At 58.1% G+C, this 27,391-nt stretch overlaps 1 protein-coding gene across 4 annotated transcripts; it reads right to left on the bottom strand.

Annotated features, from left to right (window-relative positions):
* Positions 1-6: 6 nt before the first annotated feature.
* On the bottom strand, positions 7-26,590 carry LOC149865356 (major histocompatibility complex class I-related protein 1-like). 4 transcript variants are annotated; one of them, XR_016441667.1, is made up of 11 exons: positions 25,621-26,590; positions 24,142-25,264; positions 8,714-8,792; positions 8,458-8,541; positions 7,748-7,864; positions 6,875-7,138; positions 2,398-2,670; positions 1,669-1,959; positions 1,409-1,498; positions 616-718; positions 7-508 (listed from the first exon to the last, which is right to left on the bottom strand). XR_016441667.1 is itself a non-coding variant. In XM_090041421.1 (10 exons), the coding sequence occupies exons 3-10, from the start codon at positions 8,769-8,771 to the stop codon at positions 708-710; spliced, it is 1,188 nt and encodes a 395-aa protein (XP_089897547.1). In that variant the 5' UTR covers positions 8,772-8,792; positions 24,142-25,264; positions 25,621-26,590; the 3' UTR covers positions 7-707. The 4 variants fall into 4 exon arrangements, 3 of the variants coding, with proteins under 3 accessions (XP_089897547.1, XP_089897550.1, XP_089897548.1); XM_090041421.1 differs by having other exon boundaries at positions 7-718; XM_090041424.1 differs by having other exon boundaries at positions 7-718; positions 7,028-7,138.
* Positions 26,591-27,391: the final 801 nt, after the last annotated feature.

Raw genomic sequence — 27,391 nt, 5'->3', positions numbered from 1 at the left:
GCTGGGGCCCGGACGCCTGGGTATCCACGTGTGTCTGCATGTGTGCCCCAGATGCCTGGGTTGTGTCCGTGTGGCTGTGTTTGTGTGTACCAACACACACGCAAAACACAGGCATTTGGGAAACACACACGTAACTCAGGTGTCTGGAGCATGCACGCGCACACACACACACACACACGCACACGCTTGACCCAGGTGTCTGGGATGAACATACAATTCAGGCTTCCAATACAGACACACCTAAATACACACACACCTCACACACAGATGCACTCACAACCCAGGCTTGCAGGTCTCTCTCACACACACACACACACACACACACACACACACACACACACACACTGTTGCTGTGGTCTATGAGCTCCGCAGTGCTGGGGGGTCCTCACGCAGCACGTGGAGCCCGGGTGCGATGAAGCGGTTGCAGCCGACCTCCTCCCACGGGCGGCAGATCTGCACTGGGTCCTGCACGCTGTGGGGGCAAAGGAGGGGTGGGGGTCCGTGGCTCCTACAACACAACAACAGTCTGTGTGTGTGTGTCCTGATGCACACAGGGGACCCAGGTGTCCGGGAGACAGAGTCACACATGCACAAGGCTCCTCCTTCCCCTCCGACCTTAGCCAGGGACCCCCGGGACCGGGAGTGGGAGCAGGGCTGTGGAAGACAAGCCTGCCCCCTCCTCAGCTGGGATCACTTTGTCGTTGTTGTCATCTTCGTTCTGGAAGAACAAGACATAGGAGGTGGGGAGCAAAGAATTTGGGAGGGCTGAGTGTTGGGTGGGGGGAGAAGACCCCCAGCCCCTCTCCCAGGGAGCAACAGCCTGCAAACCCCCCCCCCCCCCCCGCCTTAAACCCAGGGGAATCCAGTTCAGCCCAGGGCCCGTTTACACAAGCGAGAACCAGGCTGAGCTCAGCTCTGCCCCCCCCAGGCTGCAGTGGGCTGGAGTGCAATAGCTGGAGGGGGGGACCTGCACCAAAGGACACCAAAGGACAGGGGCTGTGCCCCCCCCACCCCCACCACCCCGCCACGACCAGCCCCGCACGAGCGGTGTCACCCACCGGCTGCAAGGGGGGACCTGGGGGCATTTCCCTATTTCCCCCCCTGGCTGTTGTAACCAGACCCCAGGGCAGCGGCGGGGGCGGGGGGGGAACCTGCTAGCCTCCCGCATCAGCCCCGGGTGCCCCCCCAGGCCAACAGCCCCAGAGCCCTGGGGCCCAGCAAGGCAGCCGTGCAGCGCTGGCGCTGGGGTCTGGCTGCTGTGGCCCGGGGCACGTGGGGTGGGGAGCCAGGAGCAGCCGGAGAACCCCCCATCCCCACGGGTCCCAGGCACGGCAGGGATGAGACCCCCTGCTCCCCCGCCCCAAGGCCTGGCCGTGGCCTGGCCCCCCGGCCTGCGCCTGTCACTTACTGAGGAAATAAACAGGGGCACATGGCACAGCAATGACCAGAATGAGCACGACAACGATAACGATGCTCACAATCAGGTTCCAGTCGGACCCTGGACGAGGGAAGGGGTCTGTGAGCGAGGGGCACCCCCAGACCTGCCCCAGTGCTGCACAGGCCCCGTGCCCCCTCCCCATCAGTGCCCCTGCCTTCTCCGACCCCCAAACCCTTCCCTGCTTAGCGGGGTCAGTCACCCCTCCCTCCCCGAGCGCGGGGGTCACCCACCCGTCCTGCTCCTGTCCCAGGGCACACTCAGGGCTGCACCCAGGCTCTCGTGCGCCACGTGGCAGGTGTAGCTGTTGCTGCTGCTCGGGTCCATCTCGATGGTGGCCCAGGTCTGGTAGGTCCCGTCTCCGCTGGGAAGGACCCCCGAGCGGCTCGTCTCCCGGGGCTGCGTCTCCCCGTCCTTCAGCCACACGACGGAGATGTCCTTGGGGTAGAAGCCGTGGACCCGGCACGACAGGGTGGTGCGTCCGTCCCGGGACGGCCTGTCGCTCACCTGTGCCACGGGACGCCCTGCGAGGGGGGAGACACCCCTTAGAGGGACCACCCCTGCGGGACCCTCAGCACCGCGCCCGGGAGCTGCTCTGGGCCCCGCGCTGGGCCACACAAACCGGCTCCAGCCGCCGTTTCTGGCAGGGGCAGACGGCGTCGGGTTGGGAGCACAGGGGACGGGCGACACGGCTGCGCTGGGCTCGGGGCTGCAGGAACGGGGTCGCATACTGCTGATCTCCGGTCCTCAGACACGTGGCCGGGACACGGACGCCCCGTGGGCTCTGCCCAGCTGGGAGGCCTGAGCAGGGCAGGGACAGGGCACCGGGTCCCACAGCAGCGCTGGGGCCTTGTCCGGCAGCAAGACCGAGACACAGCGCTCGCCACCCCGGACACGGGGGGACGGGGCGGGTGTTCCTGGGGGAGGGGGATGATGCCCCGGGCGGTGGCACCGGGACTCACTGCTCTGCAGCGCTGCCTCCCCGCGCCGCAGGTACCGCCGCAGCCACCCCACGCAGGTCTCCTCCAGGTAGGATCTTGTATGCTGAAGAAGGGCCGTATCCTCATTCCAGCTGCGCTGGGTGCGCTGGGCCTGCGTGGGGGCGGCTACCCAGGTGCGCGCTCCCAGGTCGTAGCTGATGAAGTCTGCCCCGTCGTAGCCCCACTGCATGTGGCCTCCAGTGCTGTTGTCTTCCTGGAGCTCACAGCCGTACGTGAACTGGAGCGTGTGAGAGCCTGAAACACAGATCCAGCCCTGGTCAGGGGCATGGCCCCAGGGAGCAGGGCCGCCGAGGGTTGCCAGGCCGGGCGGGGGCAGAGCCGAGCCCATGGGGGGCAGCACGGGGGCTCCAGTCATGGAGAACAAGGCTGAGGGGACACAGCGATGGCCCCCGCGCACCCCGGGGTCCAGGGCTGGGGAGGAGGGTGGGAACAGCCCCCGGAAGGGGAAGGGCAAGGTGTGGGGAGGAAGGGGCAGGGGAGACCGGCTGGGACGAGCCCAGGCTGGAAGGGGGTCGGCTGGGCAGAGGCCAGGCGGGAGCCCTGGGAACAGGACCTGCTGCCCTTGCTCTTGGTGACGGCACCAGTCACACGAGCTCCTTGTGCCCCAGCCCTGGAGATCCAGCTGCGCAGGCTGGCGACAGACCCTGCAGCCAGCTGTCCTGGGCACCGCAGGGCTGCACAGCCCCTGCCCTCTCACATGTCCGTCCTCCCCCCCTCCGCAGCCCCGGCTCCCAGCCTTCCCTGCCCAGCCCGTCAGTCCCTGCACGCAGGACCCGGAGCCCCTCGGCCTGGGTCAGACGGGGTCTGGGCCGGGGTCACGGAGGGGCACGGAGCCGGCCCGCAGCTCGGGGGTCATAACATCGTCGACCAGGAGGGCTGGGAGGGAGCTCAGGAGGGCACAGCTAGTCTGACCCCTGCTCCAAGCAGCACCAGCCCCAGCTCCATCATCCCAGCCAGGGCTTTGTCTAGTTGGGTCTTCAAAACCGCCAAGGATGGAGACCCCAGCACTTGACTCGATAACCACTGCCATTGTTTTATTACCCTCCTCGTGAGAAAATTCTTCCTAATAACCAACCTCAACTTCCCTTGCTGCAGCCTGAGCCCATTGCTCCCTGTCCTGTCTCCTGCCCCCACTGAGACCAGCCCAGCTCCCTCCTCTTTGCAGCCCCCCTGCAGGGAGGTGAAGGCTGCTATTCAATCCCCCCTCAGCTGTCTCTTCTGCAGAATAAATAATCCTTTCTGCAGTGGGGGGCCCACAGTTGGACACAAGGCTCCAGATGTGGCCTCCCCAGTGCTAACAGGGGGGAATAATTCCTGCCCTTGATCTGCTGGCGACGCTCCTACCAACGCAGCCCAGGATACCAGTCGCCTCCTTGGCACCAAGGGCACACTGCTGGCTCCTGTTCAGCTTCTTGTCCCCTGTCACCCCCAGGGCCTTTCTGCAGAGCTGCTGCCCAGCCAGTCATCCCCAGCCAGCACCGGGGCAGGGGATTGCTCCCTCCGAAGTGCAGGACTTTGCGCTTGTCCTTACTGAACCTCGTGAGATTCCTTTTACCCCAATCCTCCAGTGAGTCAAGGTCACTGAATCCTAGCCCGACCCTCCAGCATATCTACTACTTCCCCCCAGCTACGTGTCATCAGACACTCAGCTTCGGTCACGGCACTCTTTTCATCCCAGTGCCCACTTGTGAAGTAATGGGGACAGGCTGGTGTGCACAGAGGTCTGGGGGCCTGGCTTGCATGGGGCTGGAGCAGGCTGACGTGTCAGGGCTTGCAGCGTGGTCCTAGCAGCACGCAGCAGGGCAGCAACTGTCCCTGGCTGACTCTTCTTGGAAAGGCCGAGCAGGTTTGGAGGCCACAAGAGCTGACCTCAAGCACAGCCGCCCTGTCGTTGACACCGGTGCTGGGACAGGGCTCGGGGAGCTTCGTGCGACAGGTGAGGGCACGAGCTGGGGAGCTGTGCGCTGACCCGTGGCAGGATCGAGAACAGCTGTTCCCACCACTATCAAGCACATGGGTTTCCCCCCATGTGTCAGCCTGGGGGCTTCAGCCTGGGCACAAGAGAGCACACAAGCCTCCGTGGCTCACCAAAAGCATGCGGGTATGTCTCCTTGCTAAAAAGGAGACGTACACCCAATGGAAAGAAGGGGTCATCACCAGGGAGGACTATTCTGCAGTTGCTCAGGGATGTAGGGGGGCAGTTAGGAAGGCCAAGGCAGAGATGGGACTGGGGCTAGCTTCTCAGATTAAGAACAATAAGAAGTCGTTTTTAAAATACATAGGGGGCAAAAAGAAGGTCCCAGGTAACGTGGGGCCTTGCAGGATGCGTTGGGAAACTTGGTCGTCACACCAGATGACAAAGCCAACATGTTTAACGATTTCTTTGCCTCCGTCTTCCTAAGTAGGGACCAGAACAGCCACCTCCCTGCTGGGCCCCCCTCAGGCCCCACAGGAGGCCCACCTGGGCCAAAGGTTAGCGAGGAACTAGTTAGGGAGCTCCTGGAGGGGCTGGACGTATTCAAGTCAGCCGGCCCGGACGATCTCCACCCTAGAGTTCTAAAGGAACTGGCTGAGGTCATTGCAAGTCCCCTGGCACGGCTTTATGAGCACTCGTGGTGCTCTGGTGTGGTGCCGGGGGACTGGAAGAGGGCCAACATGGTTCCCATCTTCAAAAAGGGGAAGAAGGAGGACCCGGGAAACTATAGGCCAGTTAGTCTTACCTCAATCCTAGGCAAGCTGTTCGAGAAAATTATGCTGGCACACATCCAGGAGGGGCCAGCAGGGGACTGCATGCTTAGGGGCAACCGACACGGGTTCATCAGTGGCAGGTCCTGTCAGATCAACCTGGTGGCCTTTTACGATCAGATCACCAAATGATTAGACGCAGGGGGAGCAGTGTACATCGTCTTCCTGGACTTCCGGAAGGCTTTTGACACTGTCTCTCACCCCGTTCTCATTCAGAAACTGGGGGGCTGTGGTGTCAACACCCACATAGTCAAATGGGTCATCAATTGGCTGGTGGGCCGCACCCAGAGAGCGGTGGTGGATGGGTCCTTCTCAACCTGGAAGGATGTGGGCAGTGGGGTCCCCCAGGGCTCGGTCCTCGGGCCCGCACTGTTCAACATCTTCATCAGCGATTTGGACGAGGGGGTAAAAAGCACCTGTTCAAATTTGCTGATGACACTAAGATGTGGGGGGATGTGGGCATGCTAGAAGGAAGCAACAGGCTTCAATCAGACCTAGACAGGCTACAAGGGTGGGGGGATGGGAATAGGATGGGATTCAACACAGACAAGTGCAAGGTGCTGCACCTGGGGAGGAACAACCGGCACCATACCTACAGGTTGGGGAACTCCCCTCTTGTCAGCACGGAGGTGGAAAAGGATCTGGGGGTCATCACTGACTCCAAGATGAACATGGGCCGGCAGTGTGGAGGGGCAGTTAGGAAGGCCGACCGCACCTTGTCGTGCATCCAGAGATGCAACTTGAGCAGGTCCAGGGAGGTGATCCTCCCCCTCTATGCGGCACTGGTCAGGCCGCAGCTGGAGGACTGCGTCCAGTTCTGGGCGCCGCACTGCAGGAGGGATGTGGACAGCATGGAGAGGGTCCAGAGGAGGCCACTCGCATGGTCAGGGGCAGCAGGGCAGGCCCTACGAGGAGAGGCGACGGGACCTGAACCTCTTCAGCCTCCACAAGAGAAGGCTGAGGGGGGATCTAGTGACCTGTTACAAACTAGTCGGGGGGGACTGGCAGGCACTGGGGGAGTCCCTGTTCCCCCGAGCACTGCCAGGAGTGACCAGGAATAGCGGTCACAAGCTGGCAGAGGGTAGGTTTAGGTTAGATATCAGGAGGCGCGACTTCCCGGTCAGGGCGGCTAGGGTCTGCAACCAACTTCCAAGAGAAGTGGTGCAGGCTCCTGCCCTGGGGATGTTTAAGAGGAGGTTCGATGAACATCTTGCTGGGGTCGTTTGACCCCAGTACTCTTTCCTGCCATGGCAGGGGGTCAGACTATATGATCTACTCAGGTCCCTTCCGACCCTAGAAACTGTGAAACTATGAAAGAAGGGCTGGGATCCTGCTGCAGGAAGATGGGGGGTGTGGGGGAGAGGGCCTGTGTAACAGGGGCTCAGGCACTGACCTGCCGGGCAGGGAAGCACGAGAGCCTCGCTCTCCTGGGCGCAGGCCAGGGAATGGGTGCACGGGTGGGGAGAGGGCTCCCTCCACAGCCCCGACCCTGCAGCCCCCTCACCCCTTTGCTGGAGACTGAGCAGGTGCCTGCACCCCTGCCCGAGGCGACCGCAGGGAGGAGCTGGCTGCAGGGACCACACACCTGACACCCCGAGGTGCTGATGGGCAGGTGCCTCCCACGTGCCCTCAGTCACCCTCACTGCCAGGGTACCCCATGGCCTCCTGCTCACACCTGCCTGCTCACACTCACCGCCTGTCTGGTTGTAGCGATAGTGCAGGGTGACCCAGTTTGCGTCAAATCCTGCCTGCCAGCTCTGCAACGTCCTGGTTTCCTTGTCCCAGAAGTCTGGGTCGACGGCCCCCCGCACCCAGTCCCCGCATCCCTCCTGTCTCCGTGTCTCACTGTCATAGTGCAGAATTTGCTGGTCGTCCACGTAGCCCACGGCAGTGAAGGCGGGCAGGTCCGGGCTGGGATCCGACACCCCCGTGTAGAAATGCCGGTAGGAGTGGGAACCTGCGGGAGTGACGGGTCAGCACTAGCGGGGCAGACACCAGTGTCTCCAGTGCCCAGTGCCACCTCCCGCGGGGGCCGCAAAGGGACGACACCAGGAGGTCCCCGGGCAGCCACAGCCGCAGCCCAGCGCAGGAACGGCCGCGCGGGAGAGGGGAGGTGCTGGGTGCCCGTCCATGGGGTGCTGAGCCCGGGCGGCCCCAGGGAACAGGCAGTGCTGTGCTGAGGCCTGCTCTCTGCAGGGTTGGACCAGGCGCTGCCAGTCAGCAATGGTGGAGCAAGACCGGGGCAGCCGCGGGCACTGCTGCAGCCTGTCCCCGACCCCCACGCGGTCTCTGGGGAGTCGCTGTTCCCTGCAGGGCCCTGGACGCACGGGGACAGGGCGGATGCGGGAGAGAAGAGCCAGCAAAGCCCAGAGCAGCCTCTGGCTGCTTCCAGCTGCTCCCACATGCAGCCCCGTCCCGCTCTGCCTCCGACCCCGGCACAGCGGTGCGCGGCCCCGGGCCCGAGGCCCCGCAGGAAACACCTCCTCCTCCTTTCCGCTCCTTGTCACCCAGAAAAACACTAGAGCAGCTCCCGTGGGGCAGAGGCCCCAGACCCTCCATTGCTTACGAGGACGGGAGGAAGGCACCGAGGCGCTGGTCAGCGGCAGTGTCACATGTGGCCCTAGTCTCCCATGCAGCATCACCGCCAGAGACAGCACCAGGATCAGCAGGACTTCGATGCAGCCTGGGGGGGAAGCAGGTGTCAGAGGATCCCCGAGGCAGGGAGCACAGCACAAGCAGCTCCCCCCTGCTCCTGGACACCGGGTTCCTCACCCCGGGGCCTGGAGCCGGGGCCTGGAAGGGACCCCAGGAGCACGTCCACCCAACCCCCGTGAGGCAGCAGGATTGGACGCGTGCTGCCCAAAGACCCTCAGCCCCCAACCCCTTCCCACGGCTGCCCTCACCCTCGCCCCTGCCCCGGGGACAGCAGGGGGGCTGCGGCCGCCAGGTCCTGTTGCTACCGGGGGCTGGAGACACAGCAGAGCGCCCAGGCCCCGGCCGTGCCCCGCTGCAGAGGGAGGGGAACCCCCCAGCCCGCCCGGGCTGAGCAGGGGCAAATCCCTGACCCGGAGCGCGGAGGCAAGACCCTCCCGCCAGGACCCTGCAGGGTTGGTGCCGGCAGGAGCATTGGCGCAGCCCGGGCTGCAGCACCTAGTACCTCAGGGGAGGGGAAACCCCCTTGACCCTTGGAGCAGCAATGCCGGCGGGGTGGGGGGGGCACCCAGCAGAGGCCTGGGAGAGCAGCAGGCAGAGCCTGGGACCATGGTCACCCCGTACCAATGCATATCCAAAATGCTTTTGAATCTGGCCAGGAACAGATGTTCTGCGGTGTGGTCCTGCTGGTGCTGCGGGCTGGGTCCTCTGTGGGAGAAAGACACAGGAAGATGCCGTGCAGGCGCTGCCCACGCAGACCAGGCCAGACAACCCAGGTGAACGGGCTCCCAGCCCCCTGCTCCACTTCACAGAGCCAGGGGAGACCCCAGGCACCCAGGGCCCCGGTCCATCCCCCTTCTCCCCAAAACCCCCTACTCACCACCGGCGGGGGTGTCACTCGGCCACCCCATGGTCATGTCCTGCTCGGGCGATGCCATCCTGTCCTGCCCCGGTCCACCCTGCAGCACAGGGGAGATCCGGGGTGCTGCAGTCCTGTCCCCCCGCCCCAGAGCAGGGAGAACCCAGCCCCCCACCCACGTACCAGGCCCCCTCCCTTCCTTTCCTCCCCTCCACTTCACCACCTCCCCAGCACAGGCGGCCCTCACCCGGGGCTGGGCTGCCGCCGGCTCTGGGGGGAATGGGCTCTAGATGTGGCCGGCTCGGGGGTGGGCTGCAGGGGAGGTTCCTGGTGCCCCCTGCCCTGCCCCCAGCCCCCTCAACGGGGGGAGAATATTCTCACCCCCCTGCTCTCACCCCCAGCCCCTCCCCTCCCACAGCACCCAGGTGTCCAGGCTCCCAGCCCCCACACCCTATAGAGAAGACAGGCATCCGGGGTCCCCTCCCCACGCATGAGCGGCTGAGGTCGCGTGAGGCTGGGGGCGAACAGCGGGATCAGAACAGCTGGGTCTGGACGAGCCCTCGTTCTATGAGGGGTTGTTCAGCAAGGACAAGTGCCAAGTCCTGCACTTTGGATGGAGCAATCCCCTGCACCGGGGCAGGCTGGGGGGGATGGGCTGGGCAGCAGCTCTGCAGAAAAGGACCTGGGGGGGGCAGGGGACAAGAAGCTGGACAGGAGCCGGCAGCGCGCCCGTGCTGTGAAGAAAGCTAATGGCATCCTGGGCTGGGTTGGCAGGAGCGGTGCCAGCAGATGGAGGGACGCGATTCTTCCCTCTGTTCAGCACTGGGGAGGCCACATCTGGAGTCCTGTGTCCAGCTGTGGGACCCCACTGCAGAAAGGATGCAGCCAGGGATGGCTGTGGGGGTGGAGGAGGGGGCTGCTTTACAGTGATGGAGAGCGGGGGAGGAGGGCAGTTCTGTGAGGGGAAAGTTTGTGGTTCTGTGTGTGTGTGCACACGTGTGCATCTATCTCTGTGTGAGCACACCTGTCGGTACATGTGCATGAATGCACACATGTGCATCTGTGTGTGTGTGCATCTGCATACAGAATGCATCAGTGTGCATGGTCTCTGTGGCAGAAAGCCACCTTGGTTTCTCCCCAAAATCTCTGCCCTGTGACTCTGTGATTAGACGGTCCAGCACGGAGGATTCATACCTCAGCCGGTCTCTTTAGGTAACCTGAGCTGGCTGCAGTCCTGAGGGAGGGGGAACCTGCTCCCGCTGCCCACGGGACTTGCATCAATTACCTGGGTGGGGGGTTTCTACCTGGGGGGCTGGGATCTGCCCGGTAACAGGTGATGTATTTCAAATTGGTTGGCTGACAGCCAACCGGGGCTGACTTCCACTGGACCAGGTGAATGGGGTCACAGGGGCTATGTAGGTTGGGGGGGGAGGAGGCGCTCTTTCTTCGGCCATGAGCAAAGCAGGGGAGACAGAGGAGCCTTGCCATCGGGACCTAGCTCTCTCTCACCCCACGACTCCCGAGGGGAAACTGGAGACCTCTGGAAGATGCGTGTGAGGAAGCTACTCGATCGGATTAGATATCTAGCTGGCAGTAACACAGATGCGTGATCAAAAGGCTACCTCCGCCACACTGTTTGCTCTCTAGGATTTCTAACATATTGCTCAACCCTGTACCCTAGTTCACCCTACCCCCGTAATCAATAAAGTTCTCCTTTTTGACTGGTGTGGGAGACTTATTGAGGGGTGGGTCTAAATTATGCCCAAGAGACCCCTTAGGTCTGCAGACTAAGGGAGACTGTCCTTTTTGCCCCCGGACTTGGGGAAGTGCCCCAAGTGCCTGTACCGGGTCGAGTACCCGTCGGACATTAGGCCTGTGTTTCCCCGAGGACACAGGGCCGAGGCAGTCCCTTCTCGGGGTGGTGGCGGCACGTTACCCCCAGGCTAGCGAGGGTGCTCCAGGAAGGGGTCGGCCGGACATAAGGCGCCCCGGGGAGGCACTCGGAGCCTGGCAGGGGGTCGGGCGCAGGGGGGTGGGCGGCTCAACGCAGGAGCACCCCCTACTGGCCCCCCACATGCTCATCTGCGCACATGTGCATGCATATGTGCGTCTGTGTGCCTCCGTGTCTGCGTCTGAATCATGGGATCATAGAGCCATAGAATCACTGAGTGGGAAGGGACCCAGACAGATCATCGAGTCCGACCCCCGCCATGGGCAGGAAGGAGCACTGGGGGTGGAGGGGTCATGAGACCCCAGCCAGGTGCCTGTCCAGGCTCCTCTTGAAGATCCCCAGGGAAGGGGAGAGCACCCCCTCTCTGGGAGCCTGTTCCAGGCTCTGGCCACCCGTACCGTGAAGTCGTTCTTCCTAATATCCAACCTCAACCTGTCCTCCCGCAGCTTGTGGCCATTGTTGCTGGTGACTCCAAGGGGGGCCCTGGGGAACAGACTGTCCCCGAGTCCCTGCTGCTGGCCCCTGATAAGGTTGTAGCAGCCACAAGATCCCCCCTCAGTGGCCTCCTCTGGACCCTCTCCAGATTCCCCATGTCCCTCGTGAAGCGTGGTGCCCAGGACTGGACACAGGACTCCAGCCGCGGCCTGGCCGGCGCCGCATGAGGGGGAGCAAGACCGCTCGTGACCTGGTAGTGATGCCCCTGTTGATGCAGGACAGGGCGCGGTCGGCTCTGCCTATTGCTCCGTCGCATTGGCGACTCGTATTCATCCTGGAGTCCATCCTGACTCCAAGATCCCTCTCTGCCTCTGTGCTGCCAAGAGGGGCAGCCCCTAACCTATGACCACAGTGCTGGTTCCCTCTCCCCAAGTGCAGCACCCTGCACTTGTCCTTGTTGAACCGCATCCTGTTCAGGTCCACCCACTTCTCCAACCTATCCAGGTCTGCCTGGACGCGGTCCCTCCCTGCCGCTGTATTCACTTTACCCCACAGCTTGGTGTCATCAGGGAACTTGAACAGGGTGCTCTCCACACCCTCGTCCAGGTCCCTAATGAAGATGTTGAGCAGCACCGGCCCCAGGACCGAGCCCTGGGGGACTCCGCTGCCCACACCCTCCCGGGTCGACTTCGACCCATCCACCAGCACCCTCTGGGTGCGCCCCCGGAGCCTTACCTCGATCCTGGGCAAGCTGTTCGAGAAAATTATGCTGGCACACATCCAGGGGGGGCCAGCAGGGGACTGCATGCTTAGGGGCAACCAGCACGGGTTCATCAGTGGCAGGTCCTGTCAGACCAACCTGGTGGCCTTTTACGATCAGATCATTAGAGGCAGGGGTAGCAGTGGACATCGTCTTCCTGGACTTCCAGAAGGCCTTCGACACTGTCTCTCACCCCGTTCTCATTAAGAAACTGGGGGCTGTGGTGTCGACACCCCCACAGTCAGATGGGTCACCAACTGGCTGGAGGGCCGCACCGAGAGGGCGGTGGTGGACGGGTCCTTCTCAGCCTGGAAGGACGCGGGCAGTGGGGTCCCCCAGGACTTGGTCCTCGGGCCCGCACTGTTCAACATCTTCATCAGCGATTTGGATGAGGGGGTAAAAAGCACCCTGTTCAAATTTGCTGATGACACTAAGATGTGGGGGGATGTGGGCACGCTAGAAGGAAGCAACAGGCTTCAATCAGACCTAGACAGGTTACAAGGGTGGGTGGACAAGAATAGGATGGGTTTCAACACAGACAAGTGCAAGGTGCTGCACCTCAGGAGGAACAACTGGCACCATACCTACAGGTCGGGGAACTCCCCTCTTATCAGCACAGAGGCGGAAAGGGATCTGGGGGTCATCACTGACTCCAAGATGAACATGGGCCGGCAGTGTGGGGACGTGGTCAGGAAGGCCAACCACACCTTGTCCTGCATCCACAGATGCATCTCGAGCAGGTCCAGGGAGGTGATCCTCCCCCTCTGTGTGGCACTGGTCAGGCCGCAGCTGGAGGACTGCGTCCAGTTCTGGGCGCCGCACTTCAGGAGGGATGTGGACAACATGGAGAGGGTCCAGAGGAGGCCATTTGCATGGTCGGGGGCAGCAGGGCAGGCCCTACGAGGAGAGGCGACGGGACCTGAACCTGTTCAGCCTCCACAAGAGAAGGCTGAGGGGGGGACCTGATGGCTGTCTATAAACTTACTAGGGGGGACCAGCGAGGTTTGGAGAGACCTTGTTCCCCTGAGCACCTCGCAGAGTAACAAGGAATAACATCCATAAGTTGCTAGAGAGTAGGTTTAGACTAGACATCGGGAGGTGCTACTTCACAGTCAGGGCGGCTAGGGTCTGGGACCAGCTTCCAAGAGAAGTGGTGCTGGCCCCTACCCTGGGGGGGTTTAAGAGGAGGTTAGATGAACATCTTGCTGGGGTCATTTGACCCCAGTACTCTTTCCTGCCATGGCAGGGGGTCGGACTAGATGATTAAGCACAAGCTAAATCTATTCCAACACGGAGGAAAGGCAGCAAGAAGGCACAGCAGCCCCCCTGGCTCTCCAAGGACCTAGCGGACCTCCTGTGGCTAAAAAGGAAAGCCTACAAAGGATGGAGGACGGGATTCACCTCCAAGGAGGATTACTCCGCGCTGGTCCGGTCCTGCAGGGAGCAAACCAGGAAAGTCAAGGCTGCAACTGAACTCCAACTAGCTTCAGGCATCAAGGACAACAAAAAGTCCTTTTTCAGGTATGTGGGGAGCTGGAGGAAAAGCAAGGGCAATGTTGGACCCCTGCTAAACCAGATGGGGCAACTGGCAACTGACGCCCAGGAAAAAGCCAACCTATTAAATAGGTACTTTGCGTCAGTCTTTCATCAGTCCCATGGGACGCCCATGCCTGCTATGGGACAGGGAGATCTGGGTGAGGGGGATCCCTACCCTCCATCAATGCTGACCTCGTGAAGGAACACCTTGAGAAGCTGGATACCTTCAAGTCAGCCGGCCCTGATAACCTGCACCCCAGGGTACTCAAGGAGCTGGCGAGCGTCATAGCCCAGCCCCTGGCACGGGTCTTTCAAAACTCCTGGCGCTCTGGTGTAGTGCCCGAAGACTGGAAGAAGGCCAATGTGGTGCCGATCTTCAAGAAAGGGAGGAGAGTGGATCCGGCTAACTACAGGCCCATTAGCCTGACTTCTATCCTGGGAAAGATCTTAGAAAAGTTTATTAAGGGGGCCATCCTTGAGGGACTGGCCCAGGCTAGCATCCTAAGGGACAGCCAGCACGGGGTTGTTGTGGGTAGGTCTTGTTTGACCAATCTCATTTCCTTCTATGACCAGGTGACCTATCACCTGGACGAGGGAGAAGAGATTGATGTCATATATCTTGACTTGAAAAAAGCTTTTGATCTGGTATCCCATGGTCACCTCTTGGCCAAACTGCCCAGTTGTGGCCTTGGCTCCACCACGATCCGCTGGCTGGGAAACTGGCTCCGTGGTTGGACCCAGAGGGTTGTGATTGATGGCAGTCACTCATCGCGGTGCCCTGTGACCAGTGGGGTCCTCCAAGGCTCTGTCCTGGGCCCCATCCTGTTCAACATATTCATTAACGATGTGGACATTGGAGTCAGGAGTGGACTGGCCAAGTTCGCCGATGACACCAAACTTTGGGGCAAAGCATCCACGCCAGAAGATAGGCTGGTGATCCAGGCTGACCTGGACAAGCTCAGCAAATGGGCAAACGAGAACCTCATGGTGTTTAACACTGAAAAACGCAAGGTTCTCCACCTTGGGAGGAAAAACCTGCAGCACCCTTATAGGCTCGGCAGTGCTACGTTGGATAGCACTACAGAAGAAAGAGACTTGGGGGTCATCATTGACCACAAGATGAACATGAGCCTGCAATGCGATGCTGCGGCTAGTAAAGCGACCAAAACGCTGGCGTGCATCCATAGATGCTTCTCGAGCAAATCCCGGGACGTCATTCTCCCCTTGTACTCGGCCTTGGGGAGGCCGCAGCTGGAGTCCTGCGTGCAGTTTTGGGCTCCACAATTCAAAAAGGATGTGGAGAAGCTTGAGAGAGTCCAGAGGAGAGCCACGCGCATGATCAGAGGTCAGGAAAACAGATCTTACGACGAGAGGCTGAGAGCCATGGGACTCTTTAGCCTGGAAAAGCGCAGGCTCAGGGGTGATCTGATGGCCACCTATAAGTTTATCAGGGGTGACCACCAGGATGTGGGGGAACGTCTGTTCACCAGAGTGCCCCATGGGATGACGAGGTCGAACGGTCACAAACTCCTGCAAGACCGTTTCAGGCTGGACGTAAGGAAGAATTTCTTTCCTGTCCGAGCCCCCAAGGTCTGGAACAGTCTGCCAGCGGAGGTGGTTCAAGCACCTACATTGAACACCTTCAAGAGTAAATTGGATGCTTATCTTGCTGGGATCCTATGACCCCAGCTGACTTCCTGCCCTTTGGGCAGGGGGCTGGACTCGATGATCTTCCGAGGTCCCTTCCAACCCAAATATCTATGAAATCTACGAAATCTGCATGTGTGCTTGCATGTGCCTGTATGTGCATGCTTGTGTCTGTGCATGTTTGCATGTGTGTGCTTATGGCAGGGAAAGTGTGTTTGTGTCTGTGTGTCCGCATACAGAGAGTGAGAGTGTGCCTGCATGTGTGGGTGCATGTTTGGCCATAGTGGGGCAGGGGAACTGCTGGCACAGAGAAGAGGCGGCATGTGCCCTGCACCCCCACCCCGGCAGGGTCTCCCCAGCCTCCCTGCCGGCACCAGGGTCCACCACGATCCGCTGGCTGGGGAATTAGCTCCGTGGACGGACCCAGAGCGTAGTAATTGATGGAAGTCAATTGTCATGGTGTCCTGTGACCACCGGCGCGTGGAGTCGGGGGAGCAGGCTGCGAGTCCACCGGGCAAGCCTCCGGCCTGCTCCCATGCCCTGGAGCCTGTGGCGGGCCTCCAGGCAGGGCCTGCCCGAGCCACCCGGGGTTTCACCCCCAAACAAGCACCGCGCGGGCAGACACAGCACCTGCACAACCGCCAGGGGCTTAAGCCTCCAAAAAGTGCCCCTCCCCGCCCCCCCCAGGCTTAAGCCTCCATCTTCCACGGCCCCCCCACACTTTCCCGGTTCCCCTTGCACCCGACTGGGCAATCTGCAGCCCGATGTGGCTGGATCTGGCGATGTCAAACCTCTTGGCACTGCGGAGGGCCACTCACCCAAACTGGAGCTTTCTGATAACCAATAATGAGCAGTTTGATTCACAGGATTTTCCTGTCAATCCTGCGTAAGACCCTCTCTTGGTTTACACAAGTACAGAAATGTACTTGTACCCTTAGTTCAGTTGAAGATACTGAACTAAGGGTATAAGCAAGCAGCGAGAACAGGTAGGGGCGCGCTTCAAGAGGTAGAAACCTCTCCGACACCAACTGCTGCTGCGCCCCAGGCACCACCAGGAGCCGGAGAAAACAGCCCCTCTCTCTTGTCCCTTGCTTGGGGAGAAATCATCGCCTGAGAGCTAATGACTGCACTCGGCTTCGCTTTGGGCTCATCTGACTTTGAACGCTTCCGGGAGGAACGCACACCAGCTGCAGAGCCCTCCTCAGCCTGATGACGGGTTTTTGAACCCAAAAGCTTACTGTAATTTTTTTTCCGAATATTTAAGTTGATCTAATAAAAGATACCAGATTCACCCAAGAACCTTGTCTGCCCATAGTAAATAACTAAAGCCTTTCTGTCACCCACAGGACGAGGTGTCATGTCAATCCAGAGGCTAGCCTGGTTTTTATGGGCTCACAATCATGCCTGTAAGATACAGGTTTTGAGCAGTGTTAGTTCAAATTATTGTTTTCACTTTGGTCAGTAAAGTTTTAAGGTTTTTTCCTTCTTGAATTAAAATTTGTGATAGTGTCTGAACTTCTATAGTTATTATATACTTAATTATAGTGTCTGAACTTATATTTGTACTTGAGTGGGACTGACTGTTTAGGACTGATTTGTTTTTAACATTTTTCCAGTAATTACCAGCCAATTTTGTGGTGGGGGGAAGGGAGGAGGAAGCTGCCACGTGGCGGAGACCCCGTCCCTCCTGCCTGTTCTCAGCGCCCGGCGGCAGTGTCGGTGCAGATTTCGGTTTCTCTCTCAGTGGCAGGATATTTCCTGATACAGCCTGGGTTTTTGGCCTGCTCTGTTAGTGGCAGCCATTATTACTTTATGTTTTACTTCTGGAGGTTTGCTGGCACTACGGCTAATGAGGAGAAGTAGTGAGTAGTGAGTGAGTAGAGTGCACACCCATCTGCATATGTGTGTGCATGTGTCTGTGTGTGCATCCATGCGCCTGTGAGTGCATGCGTCTGTGTTCATGGCAGGGAGAGTGTGTTTGTGTCTGTGTGTCCATGTGCAGAGAGTGAGTGAGAGTAGTGTGCGCCCATGTGTGTGCACACCTGTGTGTGTGTGTATATTTGGCCATAGCAGGGCAGGGGGGTTGGTAGCATGGAGAAAAACTACAGACCTTGGTCCCCCCCACTACCTAACCTGGGGACTTTTTACATGCTCCCTGTAACCCACAAACAAGGGACCCCTGGCAGACCTGCCCAATCCAACCACGGGACCCTAACTGAGGAAATCTCAGGTTTTATCCAATCAACCCTAAAACCGCCTGTCACCCAAAGAGCAAGACACTACAGGCTTTTTACTGAAACTTATAAACACAGACCACCTTCCCAGCAACACCCTCCTAGCCGCCACGGACGTTACCAGCATATATATATATATATATATACACACCGACATCCCACACCAGGACGGCATCCAAGCCTGCCTCACATCGCTACAGGAACAAGATTACAACTCAGAGTACAGCCCCAAGGACATTACTGACCTTGTACGCTTCATCCTCTCACACAACAATTTCACTTTTAATAACCAGCACTGCCTTCAAACCACGGGCACAGCTATGGGCACCAAAACGGCCCCACAGCACGCCAACCTTTTTACGAGCCACCTGGAAGAAGACTTCCTCAAGGACTGCACCATCAGAGCCTCGCTATACTTAAGATATAGCGATGACATCGTCATCGTTTGGGCTGAAAACCTGCGATCCCTGACTGAGTTCCATCAGAAATTCAGCAATCACCATGCCTCCCCCATCCGACTTGCTCTTGAGCACTCCAGCACCAACATCTCCCTTTTAGACACGATGATCAGTATGCAGGATGAATGATAAAATACAGACCAGGTTATACGAGAAACCCGCGGGCCAGCCTACATGTCTGCCCGGAACCAGCAATCACCCTAAACACACCAAGAAAGCTGTGATATCCAGCCAAGGCCTCCGATCCCACAGAATTTGCACTCAGGACAACACCTGGGATTGCCACCTCACCCACCTTAAAAAGAGTCCTCCCAACAAGGACACTGCTCCAGAGAGCTCGCACGTTTGAAAGAGCTGGATACCACGTGAAGAACGGCTGCCGTACGGGAGAAACCCCCCGCCAGGAATCGCACTCCGCTGGTTACGACAACTCGGCGCCCCTCGAACCCGTACGGAAAACACTCAAACAACTGGAGCCCCGACCAGAAAGAGACCCTGCTCGTAAGGGATCTGCCCAGAGCCACCCATCCCAGCTTCCAGCGCACGCTTTCTACGATTCACAGACACAGCGAGTGGGTCCAGACTGCACCGGGGCAAGAAATGCAAAATTCCTTCATGAATGAAAATTTGTGTTAGCGTCTCAACTTCTATAGCTATTATGTGCTTAATTATATCGTTAGTGTTATGGTCCTAAACTTATATTTGGACCTGAACAGGACTGAACGCTCAGGATGGATTTGCTTTTAATATGTTCACACCATTATTATCAGTTGTGCAGCATTTGTCACGACGGGGGTGAGGGAAACCATGCCCGCCCGCGTTGCGTCCGCCTGGCTGTATCGAGAAGGGCCTCGGGCCTGGCGCCTTCCCTCACGCGGCGGTTTCCGACCGTAGCCTGGGGCCGACTCCTGCCAGAGCGGGGGAGCCGTTGGGCCGCGTCGCTCTCCCGCCCGCGGGCGGGCGCGGCGGTGCCGCCGTCTGCTCCCCCGGCTGCTGCCGCCCGCGGGGCTGCGGCGAGGAGACCGGAGCCGCTCGCTGCCCGGCCGGCGCGGGCCGCGGGCTGTGGGGGCGGCCGCTGGGAGCGGGGCCGGGGGCGAGGCGGGGCCGGGGGCGAGGCAGGGCCTTCCCCGGAGCGGGGTCAGCGCAGGCAAACCGCGGAGATACTGCACTTCGCAGATACCGCGTTTTTTACAAACTGAGGGTTTGGGGCAAGCCTGCCTCAAGCAAGTCTATTTTTAACTGCAGATGTGGTGGAAATAGCAAGAGAATTAGAAGCGGAGCCTGAAGATGTGACTGAATTGCTGCGATCTCACGATGAAACGTTAACGGATGAGGGCTTGCTTCTTATGGATGAGCAAAGAAAGTGGTTTCTTGAGGTGGCATCTGCTCCTGGTGAAGATGCTGTGAACGTTGTTGGAATGACAACCGAGGATTTACAACATTACACACACTCAGCTGATGAAGCAGCGGCAGGGTCTGGGAGGACTGACTCCGACTTTGAAAGACGTCCTACTGTGGGTAAAATGCTATCAAGCAGCAGCACGTGCTACAGAGAAATCTTTCGTGAAAGGAAGAGTCAATTGATGTGGCAAACTTCATTGTTGTCTTATTTTAAGAAATTGCCACAGCCACCGCAGCCTTCAGCAACCACCACCCTGATCCGTCAGCAGCCATCAGCATCGAGGCAAGACCCTCCACCAGCAAAAAGATTACGACTCGCTGAAGGCTCAGATGATGGTTAGCATTTTTTAGCAATAACGGAATTTTTAATTAAGGTATGTACATTTTTTTTAGACATAATGCTATTGCACACTTAATAGACTACAGTATAGTGTAAACATAACTGTTATATGCACTGGGAAACCAGAAAATTCGTGTGACTCGCTTAGTGCGGTGGTCTGGAACCGAACCCGCAATGTCTCCGAGGTATGCCTGCACCTGAGTGGTGGTCTGGGGTCACCAGCTGCATTAGCCCCTAACGAGAGTGTCAGCCTGTCCTTTGAAGCCGGGCATTGACTTCTCCTCTCTAGCTGTGAAAGTCCTAGATGGCATCTTCTTCCAATAGAAGGCTGTTTCGTCTACATGGAAAATCTGTTGTTTAGTGTAGCCACCTTCATCAATTATCTTAGCTAGAGCTTCTGGATAACTTGCTGCAGCTTCTACATCAGCACTTGCTGCTTCGCCTTGCGCTTTTGTGTTATGGAGACGGCTTCTTTCCTTAAACCTCATGAACCAACAACCCCTGCTAGCTTCAACCTTTTCTTCTGCAGCTTCCTCACCCCTCTCAGCCTTCACAGAATTGAAGCGCGTTAGGGCCTTGCTCTGGATTAGGCTTTGGCGTAAGGGAATGTTGTGGCTGCTTTGATCTCCTATCCAGACCACCAAAACTTTCTCCATATCAGCCATAAGGCTGTTTCACTTTCTTATCATTCGTGTGTTCACTGGAGTAGCACTTTTAATTTCCTTCCAGAACTTTTCCTTTGCAGTCACAACTTGGCTAACTGTTTGGCGCAAGAGGCCTAGCTTTCGGCCTGTCTCGGCTTTCGACATGCCTTCCTCACTAAGCTTAATCATTTCTAGCTTTTGATTTAAAGTGAGAGATGTGCGACTCTTCCTTTCACTTGAACACTTAGAGGCCATTGTAGGGTTATTAATTGGCCTAATTTCAATATTGCTGTGTCTCAGGGAATAGGGAGGCCCGAGGAGAGGGAGAGAGACGGGGAATTGCTGGTCGGTGGAGCAGTCAGAACACACACAACATTTATCGATTAAGTTCGCCGTCTTACATGGGCACGGTTCGTGGCACCCCAAAAGAATTACAATAGTAACATCAAAGATCACAGATCACCATAACAAATATAATAATAAGGAAAACGTATGAAATATTGCGAGAATTACCAAAATGTGACAGAGACACGAAGTGAGCAAATGCTGTTGGAAAAATGGCACCAACAGACTTGCTCGGCACAGGGTTGCCACAAACCTTCAATTTGTAAAAAACGCAATATAGTTTCATAGTTTCTGGGGTCAGAAGGGACCTGAGCAGATCATCGAGTCCGACCCCCTGCCATGGCAGGGAAGAGTACTGGCTTCAAACGACCCCAGCAAGGTGTTCATCCAACCTCCTCTTAAACACCCCCAGGGTGGGAGCCTGCACCACTTCTCTTGGAAGCTGGTTCCAGACCCTAGCCGCCCTGACCGGGAAGTCGCGCCTCCTGATATCTAACCTAAAATATCTGCAAAGCGCAATAAAACGAGGTATGCCTGTACTAACAAGCATTTCCCCTCCCCCTGCTACAGCTGCTGGAAGTGCCAACTGTCTTTGCCACCCTTGTCACAGCAGTCGCAGCTCTCAGGTTTTCTTGTTTGCCCTTAACGCGGCCCCGAGCCAGGGAGCGGCACACAGGAGGCACCCGCACTCTCACTTCGTAACTGGACAACCGCTGCGGTGAGCCCCAACTTCCTCTTAAAACCGACTGAAGATCTGCATTCCCATTGCCCTGGAAGTTTCGTTCCCGGTCCCAGACAAGGTTTCATAGATTTCATAGACATCAGGGCTGGAAGGGACCTCGGGAGATCATCGAGTCCAGCCCCCTGCCCAAAGGGCCGAACGTCAGCTGGGGTCATAGGATCCCAGCAAGATAAGCATCCAATTTACTCTTGAAGGTGTTCAGTGTAGGTGCTTGAACCACCTCCGCTGGCAGACTGTTCCAGACCTTGGGGGCTCGGACAGGAAAGAAGTTCTTCCTTATGTCCAGCCTGAAACGGTCTTGCAGGAGTTTGTGACCGTTTGACCTCGTCATCCCGTGGGGCGGTCTGGTGAACAGACGTTCCCCCAGATCCTGGTGGTCACCCCTGATAAACTTATAGGTGGCCATCAGATCACCCCTGAGCCTGCGCTTTTCCAGGCTAAAGAGTCTCTCAGCCTGTCATCGTAAGATCTGTTTTCCTGACCTCTGATCACGCGCGTGGCTCTCCTCTGGACTCTCTCAAGCTTCTCCACATCCTTTTTGAATTGTGGAGCCCAAAACTGGACGCAGTACTCCAGCTGCGGCCTCCCCAAGGCCGAGTACAAGGGGAGAATGACGTCCCGGGATTTGCTCGAGAAGCATCTATGGATGCACGCCAGCATTTTGCTCGCTTTACTAGCCGCAGCATCTTCGGGTACATCTCATATTTTTAGCCCATCTAATAAAAGATACCCGGTTCACGCAAAGAACCTTGTCTGCCTGTGTCCTTAGGCCAACGCGGCTACACCCTGCCCCCCGTCCCTCATTCCAGACACGCGCCTGTGTCCGGCCACGTTCACCCTTTCTGCCTGCGCCGTGAGAGATGCCTTCATGCAGGTGTCTTGACTAACCCTATCCCGTACAGCACGAGGGGCAGGAGGGTTTCCCCTCCGCCTAGGCGCTGGGTGCAGCCCGGGCTGGGGCTGCGGCTGCACCGCGCCGCGCCCATGCTCCTGCTGCACCAACCCCGCAGGCTCCTGGCCAGAGGGTCTTGCCCCATTTCCCCCAGGGATTTGGCCCCTGCTCAGCCCGGGCAGCCTGGGGGGTTCCCCTCCCTCTGCAGCGGGGCACAGCCGGGGCCTGGGCGCTCTGCAGCATCTCCAACCCGCGGTAGCAACAGGACCTGGCGGCTGCGCCCCGCTGCTGTCCCCGGGGCAGGGGCGAGGGTGAGGGCAGCTGTGGGAAGGGGTTAGGGGGTGAGGGCCTTTGGGCAGACTGAGGGGGACTGAAGAGCAGCCGTCACCTCCCTGCCGGGGGGCTGCAAAGAGGAGGGAGCTGGACTGGTCTCAGTGGGGGCAGGTGACAGGACAAGGAGCAATGGGCTCAAGCTGCAGCAAAGGAAGTTGAGGTTGGACTTTAGGAAGAACTTTCTCATGAGGAGGGTAGTAAACCAATGGCAGTGGTTATCGAGTCAAGTGCTGGGGTCTCCATCCTTGGCGGTTTTGCAGACCCAACTAGACAAAGCCCTGGCTGGGATGATGGAGCGTCCGGCAGCACCAGCAAAATGCGCAGCTGAAGCGTCTGCTACCACTGAGGCACCGAGGGGGCGCGTCTTCTGGAAGCCTGTGGTGTGAGTGCAGATGTGTGTGGTTAGGTGTGTATTTCCTGGAAGCCTGGGGGTGAATGTGTGTTTGTGCCTGCAGAGGAAACGGAGCAGAAGCAGCTGCCTGCGTTGGTGGGCAAAGCGCCGATGCACTCGGCCCGGGTGCGCCCCAGGCAGGAAACGCGCGCACAAAATGGCTGGCGACGTTGGTCCACAAAATGGCTGGTCATATACGTGTAACGAGGTGTGTGTGTGGGGGGGAGTGTATCTGTGTGCTGCACTGCGGAGCTCATAGAACACAGCAACAGTGTGTGTGTGCGTGTGTGTGTGTGTGTGAGAGCTGGAAGCCTGGGTTGTGAGTGCATCTGTGTGTGTTTAGGTGCGTGTGTATTTAGGTGTGTCTGTACTGGAAGCCTGAATTTTATGTTCATACTCCAGACACCTGAGTTACGTGTGTGTTTCCCAAATGCCTGTGTTTTGCGTGTGTGTTGGTACACACAAACACAGCCACACGGACACAACCCAGGCATCTGGGGCACACATGCAGACACACGTGGATACCCAGGCGTCCGGGCCCCAGCTGCACCCTGCGCCCACTATGGAGCTGGTGCCATTTCGCGTGTCCAGCAGCTGGATGTTCAGACTCTCCTTTGTCTCCGTCACAGGCCTGCCCTCTATTTACGTTTCAATTATTTAACTGAGATTTTATTTAGTTTAAAAGGGGTTAAAAACAGATTGATCCTGAGCTTCCAGCACAAGCTGAGACACTTAATAAAAAACATTAATCCCAAAAAGTACGACTATCGCTTCACAGCACTTCTCTGCTTAACGAAACGAAAGCGCCCAACAACCACACAGAGGCGGGCGGCTCGGGCAGGGCTCGAGCGTCCGGCAGCGCCAGCAAAACGCACGGCTGGGGCGTCCGCTACCTTGGAGGCACGGTGGGGCAGAGCGGGGGAGGGGGCAGGGCACGTGAGTGCGTGTCCTGGAAGTGTGGGTTGCGGGTGTGTTTAAGTGTCTCTCTCCTGGAAGCCAGGGGTGTGAGTGTGTGTTCAGAGGACCAAAGGCGGCAGGAGGGGGCACAAGCCCCCACGGCTCACCAAAAGCATCCGGGAACGTCTCCTAGCTAAAAGGGAGGCGCACCCCCAATGGCGGGGGGGGCCACCCCCAGGGAGGACTACACTGCGGTGGCTCGGGGCTGCAGGGGGGTCAGGCAGGCCAAGGCGGAGATGGGACTGGGACGAGCGACCCGGATCAAGGACAAGAAGAAGTCCATTTTTAAATACACAGGGGCCAAAAAGAAGGTCCCGGGTAACGTGGGGCCCCTGCAGGACACGCCAGGAAATTTGATCGTCACAGCAGACGACAAAGCTAACCTATTTGATGATTTCTTCGCCTCCATTTTCCTGAGCAGGGACCAGATCAGTCACCCCCCCAGCGGGCCCCCTCAGGCCCCAGGGGAGCGCACAGGTACTCGGTCTCTGGACGCATAGCCACGTGCGTGTGTGAGCAGGCACGAGGGAGCGAAGTAGGGCCTTTCCCGAACCTCATTTGTGGGAAAAACCAAAATCGAAAGGCCTCATAGAAAAAAAACATTTTTAAAGGCACACATGCTACAGTAGTCTATAAGGTACTGGTAAGTCACAGGTAAGTATCAGATCTGGAACAGGTAAACTCCAAAATAAACATTGATAGCCAACAGATAAACTACAGATAAGTATGGGTGAACAATAAATAAGCCACAAATAAAGAACAGGTGAAATAATAGCAACAGGGCTCCCAGCACAGCCCTGAGTAGGACTCAGCTCTACTGGTTGACACGCATGAAGTTCACAAAATACCAGACACAACAACACACCACTTACGATGCAAGAACCTCAAAGATAGACTCAGTCCCCAGGGGAAACCCCAATGCCCCACCAGGGAGCTGGTAAGGTCAGGGGGCCCTCCCAGCGGGACCTCCGCTTTCAGGAGGCCTTAGCTAACCGGAGGGACCCCCCTCCCCTGTGGGAATCCTTTTCCCCCGCAACTCACGGCTCCCAGGCCTGGAGGGTGGCCCTCGTCCTCTGCGCCAGGCTGCTCTCATGCCTGGGGTGGGCTTCGGGGGGGGGGTCGCTGTCCCCTGCAACACGGCTCCACTATGCCGGGCTTCTGAGGCCTCTGGCTTGGCCCTGTCTGCTGGCTCAGTAGGCCAAGCACCATCTGGCTCCCTGGACTCAATCGTTTGCTATGGCTTGCAGGCGTGGGCTGCCTCATGCAGCTCCAGGCTCCCCGACGCTCTGTGCAGCGCCTCCTGCACCGAGCTCCTGGCCTCGTGCGGGCGTGGGGACCTGAGCCACCTAAGCGCGCCGAAGGTCCTGCTCCGTGCACCATCCTGTGCACCATGTCAGCATAGCGCAGTTGTTGAGAAAATGAATCCTGCTTCCTTTCTCTTTCTGCCTCTTGTCACGCCAACAGGGTGGATCGGCCTGCGGTTAGCAGTGGAGGGGGAACTGAAAACTGGAGAGAAGGAGGATTATGAGAGTATGGGAATGTGTGTTAGTGCCTCTTGTGCACCTCCCTTCACACCCCTAAAAAATTCCACCAGTCCCATTTGCAATGAAGCTGAAGTAAACAATGCGTGTCCCCCCCTCAACCAGAGCTGAGCGCCCCCCCTCACCCCGTGCATGCAGAGCTAATGCTGCGTGCTGCGGTGGCGGGGGAGTTGGAAAATGTCTGGATGCGAGGCCAGCGGCAGCGTCCCCTCAGCCCGTCTCTGTGGGGCCCCCAGCGCGCTGTGCCCGGGGCTGTCACGTGTATTCGCGCCCCCCTAGGGACAACCCTCAGGGCACAGACAAGTGTCAGGGGTGACTTACCAAAGGTGGGGTGTAGCACATCGCTTTCGAGACGCACATCGCACAGGTGCAGGCATGAGCAGCCTGCGGTCTTCTCCAGCCCTGGATTCACATTGCCGTGCCCCCCAGGGGCAAGGCTCGTTCCTGGGATGAGTCCTTCTCTGCCCCCGCTGTGCTGTCATCTCTCACCTGCCCCAAACCTCCCTCGTCGATACAGCGAATGTGCACCCCAACTCCTGCTCCCCCAGTTTATAGTGCTTGACTGGGACAGCCTCCCTCCCCGGCAGCCTCATTTTGGTGTGGGAGAAAAACCAGACAGTCTGGCGCGGGGCTGGAAAAGAGTGTGAAAAGAAGGCGGAAAATTTTACAAAATCCCTGGGCTTGTTTGCAAGCAAAGCAGGTCAAGGAAGTCTTGTGAAGGGTGATCCAAAAAAGAGCACAATGTGAGGCCCTGACTTTGCACCGTGGCTGGAGGCTTTCCTAAAAGCAAGCCAGGCTGGCACTGTGCAGGAAGCAGCAGAGAAACAAAAAGAGGGAAATGAACCCAAAGAATGAACGAAATCCACCGTCGTGACCGAGCAGCGGAGGGATGGATGTGGAGGCAGACACCGGAAGCCAGGAGACCAGTTTTCATTGTCTGCAGAAGAGCGTCACAGCAGTTCCTCGGGCTTCTTCGCCTTCGCCCCACATGACCCTGGACCGCCCGTCCCCCTGAAATGCAGCGGTGCCCTCCTGGCCCCACTGTGACCCCGCTGAGTTAAGGGGAACCGGCTCGCCTGGAGTTCGTGGCTCATCTTGCACAGAGGCAAAGTGAGCGGCCCGACTTTTCCCGTTCAGGCATTGTAGCCGTTTCCTTAGGTAGTTCTGCACAGTCTGAAAGACATCCCTGAAAGTGGCATGTGAACGCCGTAATTCAGCACGGGACTCCTCGACCACGTCTCTCACATTGCACGTGGTGTCTCGCGCTTCCTCGCCCATCCTCCTTACGCCAGGACTCATGGCATTCGTGCGGCCAGGCTGCTTCGCTGTGGGCTCTGACTACTAAGGGCTCCGCCAAAACCTCGAGCGAGGCGCACGGGACCGTCTTTGCTTGCTGTTGATGCAAAAAGCGGTTTGTTTCTCTGGAGGCTCGCAAAGAGATCTCAGACACACACTTATTAGCAGCACAAAAGGTGTATTTGCAAATAGGGTCAGAGCAGAGTTAAAAGACTCAGATTACTCTGAACCCCTGAGGAACTTTTCAGCTGGTTTTTATCCTTTTCCTCCTGGGCACGTGTGCAGAAACAGGAACTCTTACAGCTCATTTCCGCTTCATACAAACATGTATGTGGCTACGTCACTTCATCCATCGCATGTATATTATAATTAACTACTTAAGTATGCAGAGCGGATAAGTAAATATGCATCAGCTAATTGCGCATGCTCAGAAAGTTCTTTAGGTCACCAAGAGTTGAAATCCCCCCCCGGCCTTTCAAGGACACAGTCAGTTGAATTCAAGCTTCTGTAATCTGCATGAGTATAAAACCATGGGGAGTGTGGGGGAGAGAGTGATTTAAGATAAAAACGGTAGCAAGGCTGGCCAAGGAAAGAAAACGTCCTTGGCAGTGTTTTTTGCTTATCAGGTACGAGATGCAAACTGTGCATTTCTAACAACACTCCATTTCTAACAATATTATAACAATACTCCATTTCTAACACTGTGAAAATCTCTGCAGCGCTCTGCTGAAGTGTGAGCGGGGCATCGTTCCCGGCGGTCACGGGTTGTGGTGGGTGCCCAGCAAAGAAAAAAGCA

Source organism: Crocodylus siamensis, chromosome 4 (genome assembly GCF_052110815.1).
Source record: "Crocodylus siamensis isolate JL-2025a chromosome 4, ASM5211081v1, whole genome shotgun sequence".
In the NCBI taxonomy this organism is placed as follows: Eukaryota; Metazoa; Chordata; order Crocodylia; family Crocodylidae; genus Crocodylus; species Crocodylus siamensis.
The sequence above is the reverse complement of the archived record's forward strand: the minus strand, read 5'-3'. Positions and strand labels throughout refer to the sequence as shown.

What these genes read in the sequence shown, in the direction of transcription:
- LOC149865356 (XM_090041421.1), bottom strand. Translation starts at nt 8,771, where the DNA reads ATGGCATCGCCCGAGCAGGACATGACCATGGGGTGGCCGAGTGACACC. An exon ending in AGCATTTTGGATATGCATTG is followed by an intron (nt 7,865 to 8,457) that starts GTACGGGGTGAC and finishes CTTCCCCCCCAG; the next exon opens with GCTGCATCGAAGTCCTGCTG. An exon ending in GGAGGCAGCGCTGCAGAGCA is followed by an intron (nt 1,960 to 2,397) that starts GTGAGTCCCGGT and finishes CCCCCCTCGCAG; the next exon opens with GGCGTCCCGTGGCACAGGTG.